The 15,342-nt window shown below is 47.0% G+C and overlaps 1 protein-coding gene across 2 annotated transcripts in view; it reads right to left on the bottom strand.

The window, feature by feature from the left end:
- The window catches only part of xrcc4 (X-ray repair complementing defective repair in Chinese hamster cells 4), a 36,817-nt gene that overhangs the window by 13,101 nt on the left and 8,374 nt on the right, over positions 1-15,342 (bottom strand). For both annotated transcript variants that reach the window (XM_052521406.1, XM_052521407.1), the window contains 2 exons: positions 14,349-14,479; positions 2,464-2,608 (listed from right to left, as the gene is read on the bottom strand). In XM_052521406.1, coding sequence (XP_052377366.1) covers positions 2,464-2,608; positions 14,349-14,479 — 276 coding nt within the window. The remainder of the gene's footprint in view (positions 1-2,463; positions 2,609-14,348; positions 14,480-15,342) is intronic.

The raw sequence follows: 15,342 nt of genomic DNA on the forward strand, positions 1-15,342 counted from the left end.
GATTACCTGGGGTAGCAATGTAAGAAATAACACGTAACAAAAAAATAAATACTGCGTAGTTTCTTAGGAACGCGAAGCATCTCTGTCGGCGCCGGAAGTTACTCAACTAGTCTAAAGAAGGCCAGTTTTATTGCTTCTTTAATCAGTACAACAGTTTTCAGCTGTGCTAACATAATTGCAAAAGGGTTTTCTAATGATCAATTAGCCTTTTAAAATGATAAATTAGGATTAGCTAACACAACGTGCCATTGGAAACACAGGAGTGATGGTTGCTGATAATGGGCCTCTGCACGCCTATGTAGATATTCCATTTAAAAAAATAAACCGTTTCCAGCTACAACAGTCATTTACAACATTAACAATGTCTACACTGTATTTCGGATCAATTTGATGCTATTTTGTGATTTTCTTTAAAAAACAAGGACATTTCTAAGTGACGCCAAACTTTTGAACGGTTGTGTATATTTCAACAAAATGATGTTGCCGGAATGCTAATCGTATCTGTTTCTAACAGAAATGATTTCAGAACAGTCAGAGATGGTGGATGTCGAAATCCTCTTCTGCTTTTTGAGGTGGAACGACCCCTCCTCCTCGAGGTGGAACGACCAGTTTCCTCTCTTTTCCTCTCCTCCACTCCTTTCCTCTCTTCGGGGACTAGGAGGTAGTATTATTATGTCTTTATCATCTGTCACTGCATGGCAGCCACAAGCAGATCCATGACACCAGGAAGCAATGTCACACAGTTAAGTGTGTGGTGACAGAATGATGAGTCGGAGATCCTTGTCCCCTTCTCCTGCTCTCCTGTCTCCTGCTTTCCTCTCTCCCCTCCACTCATTTCCTTTCTCCTCCTCACATCTCCTCATTTCCTCCCCTCTTGAAACCAACAGTGATGTGTTAATAGCCGACAGACAACCAGTAGCATTGTGTATTCATCTATCGTTGCATCATACACCATGTTTGTTTAACTATGCCAAGCGACTGTCTGTAGATTGAATGGTCTTTTTATTCATCGTTTTTTTCTCCTAAGGTAATTCTTGTGCTTTTAAAAGCTCTCTTCCAACTCTCTCTGGTGGGTCCATGAGTGACTTAACTCCAGTCAGTCAGCCAACAGCCTGCAGGAGAGGCATTTTTAACACCAAAAGTGAGCTGCAGTATAGATGTGATAGGGCCGTAGGGTGGCCAGCCGTGGTAAGGGTTGTCCACTAGCACACTGCAGGGGTGGAAAATGTGAGGCCAGCTGATGGGGTAAGTTCAGGGACGTCCTAGCAGCCGCAACTAGAACATGGAGAGCCTATAGGTCAATCTCCTCTCCTCTTGTTTCCTCTTTTTCTTCTCCTCTCTTCAGGACTAGGAGGTGGTGGCATTATGTCTTCATCGTCTGTCACCGCATGGCAGCCACAAGCAGATCCTTGACACTGGGAACGATGTCACACAGTTAAGTGTGTGATGACAGAATGATGAATAGATCCTTACGAACTAACCTCGTGATCCTCTTTTTGTCCCCATCTCCTCCTCTCAACTCCACTCATGTCATCTCCTCTCCTTCTTCCCGCTGACCAACAGTGATGAGTTAATAGCGAAAGACAACCCGTAACATTGTGGATTCATCTCATGTCGCACTATACACCATGTTTAACCACGCTAAACTACAGTCTGTATTATAGGGTGACTATTTTATTTATAGGAATTATTTAAGGGAATTTAAAAGCCCCGGTCTTCCAACCCTCTCTGGCCGGTCCACGGTTGGCCTGGTGATTAAATGTTTTTCTGCCTGTCATGTGTGAGAAGAGCAGGTTTATACATGCAGTCGCACATACGCGCAAGTGCACACGCAAGCACACATACGCGCATAAACAGAGATGGGTGTCCCGTGTTGACAGACATGGTGTCACCGTTGTGAGGTGGCAAGAGTGGACCCAGTTTACGACAGCTACCATGTAAATCACACAATCACATATGGAATTTGGCTCAGACAGTTTGGTTTTCAAAGCTACGGTAGTTCCCTATGTTGTGATCCAGTCTTGTTCGAGAGCTCGCCTGCTGTTAGGCGTGTAAAGCTGTAAGTTATTTTCCCATTCATGAACACAGACAGAGACAATAATATCAGTGGAAAAGCAAGTGCCTTTTACATATCTATGAAAAAGTCTCAGATGCTGAGAGAGAGAGAGAGAGAGAGAGAGAGAGAGAGAGAGAGAGAGAGAGAAAAGTAGGGAGAGAGGGGTGGGGAGGAAGAGAGAGTGAAAGGGGGGGAGAACAAAGTGACATTCCCATTTCAGAGACGAGAAATACCAAAGCCCAGCGGGGGTGTGTTTGGCAGACAGAAACCAGCACTCAGGATTCAGAACAGATCTACCACACAGATCTACCCAGGAGACCATGTTGGGAAACTCATCGTCATGTCATAGCCCTATGTGTTTCTCAGCCACCCTTGCCACTATTTGTGTGTGTGTGTTGTGTCCGTACCTCGGTTTCTGCGCTGGCTCCGAGGTCGGTCTCTTAGCAACAGTGTCAGGAGGTTGCAGGTGGCGGAAGCGTCGTTTACGGGAGGGTGCCACGTCTGGGATGTCATTCAGACTGTCGTCCAATGGGCTGCGGCTACGCGAAGTCCCTGAGGAGAGAACACACACACACACACACACGAGTCAAAATACAATGCCTTCAGAAAGTAAACAGCCCGAAGCAACACTGGAATGGCTTCGGAACAATAATGTCAAAGTCCAGACTTGAATCCCATTGAAAATCTGTGGAAAGACTTGAAGATTGCTGTTCACCGCCGCTCCCCATCTAAAGTAACAGAGCTTGAGAAAATCTGCAAGGAACAATGGGAGAAAAATCACAAAATCCAGATGTGCAAAGCTGATAGAGACGTCTCAAAGTGTGAATACTTACGTAAATGAGGTATTTCTGTATTTCCTTTTCAATACATTTGCAAACATTTCTAAAATCAAGTTTTCACTTTGTCATTATCGGTTATTGTGTGAAAATATATATTTAATCCATTTTGAATTTAGGCTGTTATATAACAAAATGTGGATTAAGTCTGTTCAGGAAGGAAGGAGTTTGTGTGCCCCTCCCTCCCTCCCTCCCTCCCTCCCTCCCTCCCTCCCTCCCTCCCTCCCTCCCTCCCTCCCTCTCAGGTGTCCCCTTCCTTCCACAGATCAGCATGTTTGACTGATGAGAGGATAGGGAAACGTGCCCAAAGTAGACAAGTGGAGGGAGGAGGAGGGGGAAATAGACACATGGACGGGGGGTAGAAGGAGAAGAAATTCATCAGCATCAAAACGGCTGCTTGCTTATTAGTCCATTTAGCCAAGTACAGGGGAGGTCATATTCCGGCTTTAGAATTATTACTCATAGTCTAATAAGAGTTCTATTCAGTGTTTAACAGTAACATGAGTCTCTGGTCACTCAGGCTGGCAGTCTGTAAAAACACTGTGTTAAACTGAATAGCCTCATTCATCACATTCGGCAGGCAGGCAGGCAAGCAGGCAGGCATCATACAAGTAAAAGCTAACAACTGGAGTGGGTGAGACATTGGGTAAATGGGAGGTCAATCCATGGTGTCTGTAGCCATAATGTGACACCTGGGTCGTTATAAACCGGAGTCACACACAGTTAACGACCCACAGCCACGCACACGCGTGCGGGAGGAGACACACACACGAGCGCGCAGAATGTGACAACTGGGTTCTGATAAACCGGAGTCACACACACACACACACACACACACACTTGGTATGGGGCTAGCCAAGAAAAAAACAGACTGGAAGAAAGAAAGAAAGAAATAAACTGGTAAAGTGTGTTTACACACACACACACACACACACACACACACACACACACACACACACACACACACACACACACACACACACACACACACACACACACACACACACATACACACACACACATACATACACAGTTTATCTCAATCTCATTAGTGAAAACATAACCACTTTGCCCCTTCCCCATTTTCTATGCCCTTCCTGGCAACACACTAATAAACTGACTCATTGTCACGGCAACCAAAGCAACACAGGAACCCGTGTCTATTTCCCCATCAGTCATAGAACACAGCTGTTAGAGGGAGGGACACAACCAATACCTACCTACCCAATACCCCTGCTATAACCCTAATCCACCATCTCCATCACATTGCACAGCTGGGAGAGACAAAGAGACTTCTAGGGATATTACCTACCTCCCATATAAGTAAGGTAAATAAAACTCGGTCTGAGCCAGAACGGACCATTTATACCTACCACTCAGCCCAACAATAACCCTTATTTACCACCTCAATCACAACACACAGCTGGGAGAAACAGGGGGGCTTGGGGCCCTATACCCACCATCCCAAAGGGCCCCCTACCCACTATACCATGCCAGTCTACTCTAGAAGTGGTGCCTGACCCCGGTAAGTGCTCCAGCAGTAGAAGTAGAGGTGTGGTTAGCGGTGTTCCAGGCGGCAGGTCAGAGAGGCCCGCTACACTTCTCACTCACAGAGGGTTACGCAATGATCACTCACTGATGTCAACGCTGGTGCCATCGCTGGTGCAAGAATAACACCAGTCATATAGACAGAATCGGACAGATTCAGTACACACACACACAGGCACGAGTGCACACTCACCACACAGCTATCCCATGACTGCCCGTTGTGTAACGTAGATTTACAAGATTCTTGGAGTACTGCTGGCTGATGTGTTTACGGACATATTCAATCAATCCTTATCCCAGTCTGCTGTCCCCTCATGCTTCAAGAGGGCCACCATTGTTCCTGTTCCCAAGAAAGTTAAGGTAACTGAGCTAAACGACTACCGCCCCGTAGCACTCACTTCCGTCATCATGAAGTGCTTTGAGAGACTAGTCAAGGACCATCACCCCCACCCTACCTGACACCCTAGACCCACTCCAATTTGCTTCCCGCCCCAATAGGTCCACAGACGACACAATCGCAACCACACTGCACACTGCCCTAACCCATCTGGACAAGAGGAATATCTACGTGAGAATGCTGTTCATCGACTACAGCTCAGCATTTAACACCGTAGTACCCTCCAAACTCATCATCAAGCTCGAGACCCTGGGTCTCGACCCTGCCCTGTGCAACTGGGTACTGGACTTCCTGACGGGCCGCCCCCAGGTGGTGAGAGTAGGTAACAACATCTCCACCCCGCTGATCCTCAACACTGGGGCTCCACAAGGGTACGTTCTGGGCCCTCTCCTGTACTCCCTGTTCACCCACGACTGCGTGGTCATGCACGCCTCCAACTCAATCATCAAGTTTGCGGACGACACTACAGTGGTAGGCTTGATTACCAACAATGACGAGACGGCCTACAGGGAGGAGGTGAGGGCCCTCCGAGTGTGGTGTCAGGAAAATAACCTCACAATCAACGTCAAGAAAACAAAGGAGATGATTGTGGTCTTCAGGAAACAGCAGAGGGGGAACCCCCCTATCCACATCGACGGGACAGTAGTGGAGAGGGTAGTAAGTTTTAAGTTCCTCTGTGTACACATCACGGACAAACTGGATTGGTCCACCCACACAGAAAGAGTTGTGAAGAAGGCGCAGCAGCGCCTCTTCAACCTCAGGAGGCTGAAGAAATTTGGCTTGTCACCAAAAGCACTCACAAACTTCTACAGATGCACAATCGAGAGCATCCTGTCGGGCTGTATCACCGCCTGGTACGGCAACTGCTCCGCCCACAACCGTAAGGCTCTCCAGAGGGTAGTGAGGTCTGCACAACGCATCACCGGGGGCAAACTACCTGCCCTCCAGGACACCTACACCACCCGATGTCACAGGAAGGACATAAAGATCACCAAGGACAACAACCACCCGAGCCACTGCCTGTTCACCCCGCTATCATCCAGAAGGCGAGGTCAGTACAGGTGCATCAAAGCAGGGACCGTGAGACTGAAAAACAGCTTCTATCTCAAGGCCATCAGACTGTTATTAAACAGCCACCACTAACATTGAGTGGCTGCTGCTAACATACTGACTCAAATCTCTAGCCACTTTAATAATGGAAATTGATATAAAAAAATGCCACTTAATATAATGTTTACATACCCTACATTACTCATCTCATATGTATATACTGTACTCGAGACCATCTACTGCATCTTGCCTATGCCGTTCTGTACCATCACTCATTCATATATCTTTATGTACATATTATTTATCCCTTTACACTTGTGTGTACAAGGTAGCAGTTGCAGAATTGTTAGGTTAGATTACTCGTTGGTTTCGCTACAATCACATTAACATCTGCTAACCATGTGTATGTGACAAATAAAATGTGATTTTATTGATTTTAAATAAGATTTTTTCCATCTGAGCACACACTTCAAATCAAATCTAATTTTATTTGTCACATGCACTGAATACAACAGGTGTCCTGTAGCGCTTACCGTAAAATGCTTACTTACAAGCCCTTAACCAACAATGCGGTTCAGAAATTATTCACTAAATAAATTCAAGTTTAAAAAAAAGAAGTTGAACAATAAAAATAACGAGACTATATACAGGGGGTACCGGTACAGAGTCAATGTGGAGGCTATATATAGGGGGTACCGGTACAGAGTCAATGTGGAGGCTATATACAGGGGGTACCGGTACCAAGTCAATGTGGAGGCTATATACAGGGGTACTGGTACCAAGTCAATGTGGAGGCTATATACAGGCGGTACTGGTACCAAGTCAATGTGGAGGCTATATACAGGGGTACTGGTACAGAGTCAATGTGGAGGCTATATACAGGCGGTACTGGTACCAAGTCAATGTGGAGGCTATATACAGGGGTACTGGTACAGAGTCAATGTGGAGGCTATATACAGGGGTACCGGTACAGAGTCAATGTGGAGGCTATATACAGGGGTACCGGTACAGAGTCAATGTGGAGGCTATATACAGGGGTACCGGTACAGAGTCAATGTGGAGGCTATATACAGGGGGTACCAGTACCAAGTCAATGTGGAGGCTATATACAGGGGTACCGATACAGAGTCAATGTGGAGGCTATATACAGGGGTACCGGTACAGAGTCAATGTGGAGGCTATATACAGGGGGGTACCGGTACAGAGTCAATGTGGAGGCTATATACAGGGGGTACCAGTACCAAGTCAATGTGGAGGCTATATACAGGGGTACTGGTACCAAGTCAATGTGGAGGCTATATACAGGGGGTACCGGTACAGAGTCAATGTGGAGGCTATATACAGGGGTACCGGTACAGAGTCAATGTGGAGGCTATATACAGGGGTACCAGTACCAAGTCAATGTGGAGGCTATATACAGGGGGTACTGGTACCAAGTCAATGTGGAGGCTATATACAGGGGGTACTGGTACCAAGTCAATGTGGAGGCTATATACAGGGGGTACCGGTACCAAGTCAATGTGGAGGCTATATACAGGGGGTACTGGTACCAAGTCAATGTGGAGGCTATATACAGGGGGTACTGGTACCAAGTCAATGTGGAGGCTATATACAGGGGGTACCGGTACAGAGTCAATGTGGAGGCTATATACAGGGGGTACCGGTACAGAGTCAATGTGGAGGCTATATACAGGGGGTACTGGTACCAAGTCAATGTGGAGGCTATATACAGGGGGTACTGGTACCAAGTCAATGTGGAGGCTATATACAGGGGGTACTGGTACCAAGTCAATGTGGAGGCTATATACAGGGGGTACCGGTACAGAGTCAATGTGGAGGCTATATACAGGGGGTACCGGTACAGAGTCAATGTGGAGGCTATATACAGGGGGTACCAGTACCAAGTCAATGTGGAGGCTATATACAGGGGTACCGGTACAGAGTCAATGTGGAGGCTATATACAGGGGTACCGGTACCAAGTCAATGTGGAGGCTATATACAGGGGTACTGGTACCAAGTCAATGTGGAGGCTATATACAGGCGGTACTGGTACCAAGTCAATGTGGAGGCTATATACAGGGGTACTGGTACAGAGTCAATGTGGAGGCTATATACAGGCGGTACTGGTACCAAGTCAATGTGGAGGCTATATACAGGGGTACTGGTACAGAGTCAATGTGGAGGCTATATACAGGGGGTACCGGTACAGAGTCAATGTGGAGGCTATATACAGGGGTACCGGTACAGAGTCAATGTGGAGGCTATATACAGGGGTACCGGTACAGAGTCAATGTGGAGGCTATATACAGGGGGTACCAGTACCAAGTCAATGTGGAGGCTATATACAGGGGTACCGATACAGAGTCAATGTGGAGGCTATATACAGGGGGTACCGGTACAGAGTCAATGTGGAGGCTATATACAGGGGTACCGGTACAGAGTCAATGTGGAGGCTATATACAGGGGTACCAGTACCAAGTCAATGTGGAGGCTATATACAGGGGTACTGGTACCAAGTCAATGTGGAGGCTATATACAGGGGGTACCGGTACAGAGTCAATGTGGAGGCTATATACAGGGGGTACCGGTACAGAGTCAATGTGGAGGCTATATACAGGGGGTACCAGTACCAAGTCAATGTGGAGGCTATATACAGGGGTACTGGTACCAAGTCAATGTGGAGGCTATATACAGGGGTACTGGTACCAAGTCAATGTGGAGGCTATATACAGGGGTACCGGTACAGAGTCAATGTGGAGGCTATATACAGGGGTACTGGTACCAAGTCAATGTGGAGGCTATATACAGGGGTACTGGTACCAAGTCAATGTGGAGGCTATATACAGGGGTACCGGTACAGAGTCAATGTGGAGGCTATATACAGGGGGTACCGGTACAGAGTCAATGTGGAGGCTATATACAGGGGGTACTGGTACCAAGTCAATGTGGAGGCTATATACAGGGGGTACCGGTACAGAGTCAATGTGGAGGCTATATACAGGGGGTACCGGTACAGAGTCAATGTGGAGGCTATATACAGGGGGTACCGGTACCAAGTCAATGTGGAGGCTATATACAGGGGGTACCGGTACAGAGTCAATGTGGAGGCTATATACAGGGGGTACTGGTACCAAGTCAATGTGGAGGCTATATACAGGGGGTACCGGTACCAAGTCAATGTGGAGGCTATATACAGGGGGTACCGGTACCAAGTCAATGTGGAGGCTATATACAGGGGGTACCGGTACAGAGTCAATGTGGAGGCTATATACAGGGGGTACCGGTACAGAGTCAATGTGGAGGCTATATACAGGGGGTACCAGTACCAAGTCAATGTGGAGGCTATATACAGGGGGTACCGGTACCAAGTCAATGTGGAGGCTATATACAGGGGGTACCGGTACCAAGTCAATGTGGAGGCTATATACAGGTGGTACCGGTACAGAGTCAATGTGGAGGCTATATACAGGGGTACCGGTACAGAGTCAATGTGGAGGCTATATACAGGAGTACCAGTACAGAGTCAATGTGGAGGCTATATACAGGGGGTACTGGTACCAAGTCAATGTGGAGGCTATATACAGGGGTACCGGTACAGAGTCAATGTGGAGGCTATATACAGGGGTACCGGTACAGAGTCAATGTGGAGGCTATATACAGGGGGTACTGGTACCAAGTCAATGTGGAGGCTATATACAGGGGGTACCGGTACAGAGTCAATGTGGAGGCTATATACAGGGGGTTCCGGTACAGAGTCAATGTGGAGGCTATATACAGGGGTACTGGTACCAAGTCAATGTGGAGGCTATATACAGGGGGTACCGGTACAGAGTCAATGTGGAGGCTATATACAGGGGTACCGGTACAGAGTCAATGTGGAGGCTATATACAGGGGTACCGGTACAGAGTCAATGTGGAGGCTATATACAGGGGGTACCGGTACAGAGTCAATGTGGAGGCTATATACACCGGTACAGAGTCAATGTGGAGGCTATATACAGGGGTACCGGTACCAAGTCAATGTGGAGGCTATATACAGGGGTACCGGTACAGAGTCAATGTGGAGGCTATATACAGGGGTACTGGTACCAAGTCAATGTGGAGGCTATATACAGGGGTACCGGTACCAAGTCAATGTGGAGGCTATATACAGGGGTACCGGTACCAAGTCAATGTGGAGGCTATATACAGGGGGTACCGGTACAGAGTCAATGTGGAGGCTATATACAGGGGGTACCGGTACAGAGTCAATGTGGAGGCTATATACAGGGGTACCAGTACCAAGTCAATGTGGAGGCTAAATACAGGGGGTACCGGTACAGAGTCAATGTGGAGGCTATATACAGGGGGTACCGGTACCAAGTCAATGTGGAGGCTATATACAGGGGTACCGGTACAGAGTCAATGTGGAGGCTATATACAGGGGTACCGGTACCGAGTCAATGTGGAGGCTATATACAGGGGGTACCAGTACAGAGTCAATGTGGAGGCTATATACAGGGGTACCGGTACAGAGTCAATGTGGAGGCTATATACAGGGGGTACCAGGACCAAGTCAATGTGGAGGCTATATACAGGGGTACCGGTACAGAGTCAATGTGGAGGCTATATACAGGGGTACCGGTACCAAGTCAATGTGGAGGCTATATACAGGGGTACTGGTACAGAGTCAATGTGGAGGCTATATACAGGAGGTACCAGTACCAAGTCAATGTGGAGGCTATATACAGGGGGTACCGGTACCAAGTCAATGTGGAGGCTATATACAGGGGTACCGGTACCAAGTCAATGTGGAGGCTATATACAGGGGGTACCGGTACAGAGTCAATGTGGAGGCTATATACAGGGGGTACCGGTACAGAGTCAATGTGGAGGCTATATACAGGGGTACCGGTACCAAGTCAATGTGGAGGCTATATACAGGGGTACCGGTACAGAGTCAATGTGGAGGCTATATACAGGGGTACTGGTACCAAGTCAATGTGGAGGCTATATACAGGGGGTACCGGTACCAAGTCAATGTGGAGGCTATATACAGGGGATACCGGTACCAAGTCAATGTGGAGGCTATATACAGGGGGTACCGGTACAGAGTCAATGTGGAGGCTATATACAGGGGTACCGGTACAGAGTCAATGTGGAGGCTATATACAGGGGGTACCAGTACCAAGTCAATGTGGAGGCTATATACAGGGGTACCGGTACAGAGTCAATGTGGAGGCTATATACAGGGGTACCGGTACCAAGTCAATGTGGAGGCTATATACAGGGGTACCGGTACAGAGTCAATGTGGAGGCTATATACAGGGGGTACCGGTACAGAGTCAATGTGGAGGCTATATACAGGGGTACCAGTACAGAGTCAATGTGGAGGCTATATACAGGGGGTACCGGTACAGAGTCAATGTGGAGGCTATATACAGGGGTACCGGTACCAAGTCAATGTGGAGGCTATATACAGGGGTACCGGTACAGAGTCAATGTGGAGGCTATATACAGGGGGTACCGGTACCAAGTCAATGTGGAGGCTATATACAGGGGTACTGGTACAGAGTCAATGTGGAGGCTATATACAGGGGTACCAGTACCAAGTCAATGTGGAGGCTATATACAGGGGTACCGGTACCAAGTCAATGTGGAGGCTATATACAGGGGGTACCGGTACCAAGTCAATGTGGAGGCTATATACAGGGGGTACCGGTACCAAGTCAATGTGGAGGCTATATACAGGGGGTACCGGTACAGAGTCAATGTGGAGGCTATATACAGGGGGTACCGGTACCAAGTCAATGTGGAGGCTATATACAGGGGGTACCGGTACAGAGTCAATGTGGAGGCTATATACAGGGGGTACCGGTACCAAGTCAATGTGGAGGCTATATACAGGGGGTACCGGTACCAAGTCAATGTGGAGGCTATATACAGGGGGTACCGGTACAGAGTCAATGTGGAGGCTATATACAGGGGGTACCGGTACCAAGTCAATGTGGAGGCTATATACAGGCGGTACTGGTACCAAGTCAATGTGGAGACTATATACAGGGGGTACCGGTACCAAGTCAATGTGGAGACTATATACAGGGGGTACCGGTACCAAGTCAATGTGGAGACTATATACAGGGGGTACCGGTACCAAGTCAATGTGGAGGCTATATACAGGGGGTACCGGTACCAAGTCAATGTGGAGGCTATATACAGGGGGTACCGGTACCAAGTCAATGTGGAGGCTATATACAGGGGGTACCAGTACCAAGTCAATGTGGAGGCTATATACAGGGGTACCGGTACAGAGTCAATGTGGAGGCTATATACAGGGGGTACCGGTACAGAGTCAATGTGGAGACTATATACAGGGGGTACCGGTACCAAGTCAATGTGGAGGCTATATACAGGGGGTACCGGTACCAAGTCAATGTGGAGGCTATATACAGGGGGTACCGGTACAGAGTCAATGGGGAGACTATATACAGGGGGTACCGGTACCAAGTCAATGTGGAGGCTATATACAGGGGGTACCGGTACCAAGTCAATGTGCGGGGGTACAGGGTAGTCGAGGTAATATGTACATATAGGCAGTGGTGTAAAGTACAATCTATACTTTATTATTTATATTTTTGGCAACTTTAACTTCACTATATTCCTAAAGAAAATAATGTACTTTCTACTCCATACATTTTCCCTACTCTTTTAGGTGTTGACAGGAAAATGGTCCAATTCCCACACTTATCAAGATAACATCCCTGGTCATCCCTACTGCCTCTGATATGGTGGACTCACTAAACATAGAATATCCCTGGTCATCCCTACTGCCTCTGATCTGGAGGACTCACTAAACACAGAACATCCCTGGTCATCCCTACTGCCTCTGATCTGGAGGACTCACTAAACACAGAACATCCCTGGTCATCCCTACTGGCTCTGATCTGGAGGACTCACTAAACACAGAACATCCCTGGTCATCCCTACTGGCTCTGATCTGGTGGACTCACTAAACACAGAACATCCCTGGTCATCCCTACTGGCTCTGATCTGGAGGACTCACTAAACACAGAACATCCCTGGTCATCCCTACTGGCTCTGATCTGGAGGACTCACTGAACACACATGCTTCGTTTGTAAATAGTGTTGGAGTGTGCCCCTGGCTATCAGTAAATAAAAATAAAAAAAAATAAAAAAAGCTTAATATAAGGAAGTAGAAATTGTATTTACTTTTACTTTTTATATTGAAGTACATTTTAGAAATTCCATTTACTTTCATACTCAATAAGTATATTTAAAACCAAATACTTTTAGACTTTTACTCAAGTAGTATTTTACTGGGTGACTTTCACTTGCATCATTTTCTATTAAGGTATCTTCACTTTTATTCAAGTATGACAATTGAGTACTTTTTCCACCACTGCATGTAGGTGGGGTAAATTGACTATGCATAGATAATAATCAGCTTAGCCATAAGGTAAGATAAGGTCAACTTTTAGACAGAGACATTGTGTAGTGGGTTAATTTGGGGTATATAATGAGTCATACCAGTGGTATACGATCTGATATACCACGGCTGTCAGACAATCAGCATTCAGGGCTCAAACCACCCAGTTTATAATTTAGGGTTAATGATGAGTCTGTACAGGATAAACACTTTCATACACTGGGCTGGACACAAACATGGGGGGTGGGGGGGGTTCTTCTGAGCTCCATGATGGCAGTGTTGTGAGGTCTATTATCATTCCTAGTCAACCACCCCTTTCACCCTCCAACTCTTCCCTCAGGGCCACCTCCTCTGAGATAGTGGTTAGAGACTACAATCGGGGGACCACACACAACTATCGCTTACACACACACACACACACACACACACACACACACACACACACACACACACACACACACACACACACACACACACACACACACACACACACACACACACACACACACACACACACACACACACACACCACACACAGCTCTAATGTAACTCAGAGTAACATCTGACTGTAAATCTGCTCTAAACACTCTCCAGGAGGGAGATCACACATGCTCTGGTGTCATCACTACGAGACCACTAAGCAAACACACTGCCGGTGACAAGTTTACTTTCAACAAGCTCTTAGGACACTTGAACGTTTGTTTCTTCTTTACACGAGTTAATATTTGTAGAATTTCCTTTGGGTTAACTTGAGGGGGCACCTGAGGGGTCGACCCCAACTCATTCACACACACTCCATCTCCTTCAGATCCTTCTCAATGTTTTCCCTTCCATCCATTACCTACAGATAAAACCCACTCAGCTGCTCCATATCACTGCATGTAAGTGTGTGTGTGTGTGTGTGTGTGTGTGTGTGTGTGTGTGTGTGTGTGTGTGTGTGTGTGTGTGTGTGTGTGTGTGTGTGTGTGTGTGTGTGTGTGTGTGTGTGTGTGTGTGTGTGTGTGTGTGTGTGTGTGGAGGGGGTTATACCCTACCCTGGGTGGGTTCTATAGAGGCAGGCTGTAACTGCTCATCATCAGTGCTCGCTTCATATTCATCCTTCTCTCTGGTCTGTCCTGTCGTCTTTTTCGTTCCCTTCCCTGGACTGCTGCTCTCTCCCTCTTCCCTGTTAGAGAGACGAGAGATATACAGACGCACATGCACGTGTTAAAGATCACAACTTGGGAAGGTTGTGCATCCTGGGAGTACAGGTAACTGGCAAAATAATGGAAACCCTTGAGTAAATGAGGGATACAGAGTATTTTGAAAGCAGGTGCTTCCACACAGGTGTGGTCCCTGAGTTAATTAAGCAATTAACACCCCGTTATGCTAATGTTCATGTATGAATAAAAATGCTGGGCATGGACATTATTCTGGCTACCATGGTTATGCCCCCTATCCACAGCGCACGAGTGGTCACTGAATGGTTTGATGAGCATAAACGACATAAACCATAATGCCATGGCTGTCTCAGTCACCAGATCTCAACCCAATTTAACACTTATGGAATATTCTAGAGCGGCGCCAGAGTTTGCGTTTCCCACCACCATAGACAAAACACCCAATTATAGCATTTCCCATTGGAAGAATGGTGTCGTATCCCTCCAATAGAGATCCAGCCACTTGCAGAACCTACGCCAAGGAGCACCGAGGCTGTTGTGGTGGCCCAACGCCCTATTACAGACACTTTATGTCGGCAGCTATCCTGTATATTTGCCTGGTATTCAGTTTATATTGAACAGTATGGGATTAAATGTGGTACCAATAGGTTGTATATTTTCTCATCACCTAAATAACACCTTTCATCACTTACATAATGGCATGTGCCACCAGATGGCCAAATCACCAAGACCAAACCATTGGGACATATCAGAAGGGGTTATCACATAGATGATGAATATATCAAAGGAAGCTACGTTGATAAATCAAACCCTCTTGGTCATTCCCCTTTATTACAGAGGAGGGTGGAAATGTTATGAGTGATATCCT

The sequence above is a fragment of the Oncorhynchus keta genome, chromosome 6 (genome assembly GCF_023373465.1).
Source record: "Oncorhynchus keta strain PuntledgeMale-10-30-2019 chromosome 6, Oket_V2, whole genome shotgun sequence".
Taxonomy (NCBI): Eukaryota; Metazoa; Chordata; class Actinopteri; order Salmoniformes; family Salmonidae; genus Oncorhynchus; species Oncorhynchus keta.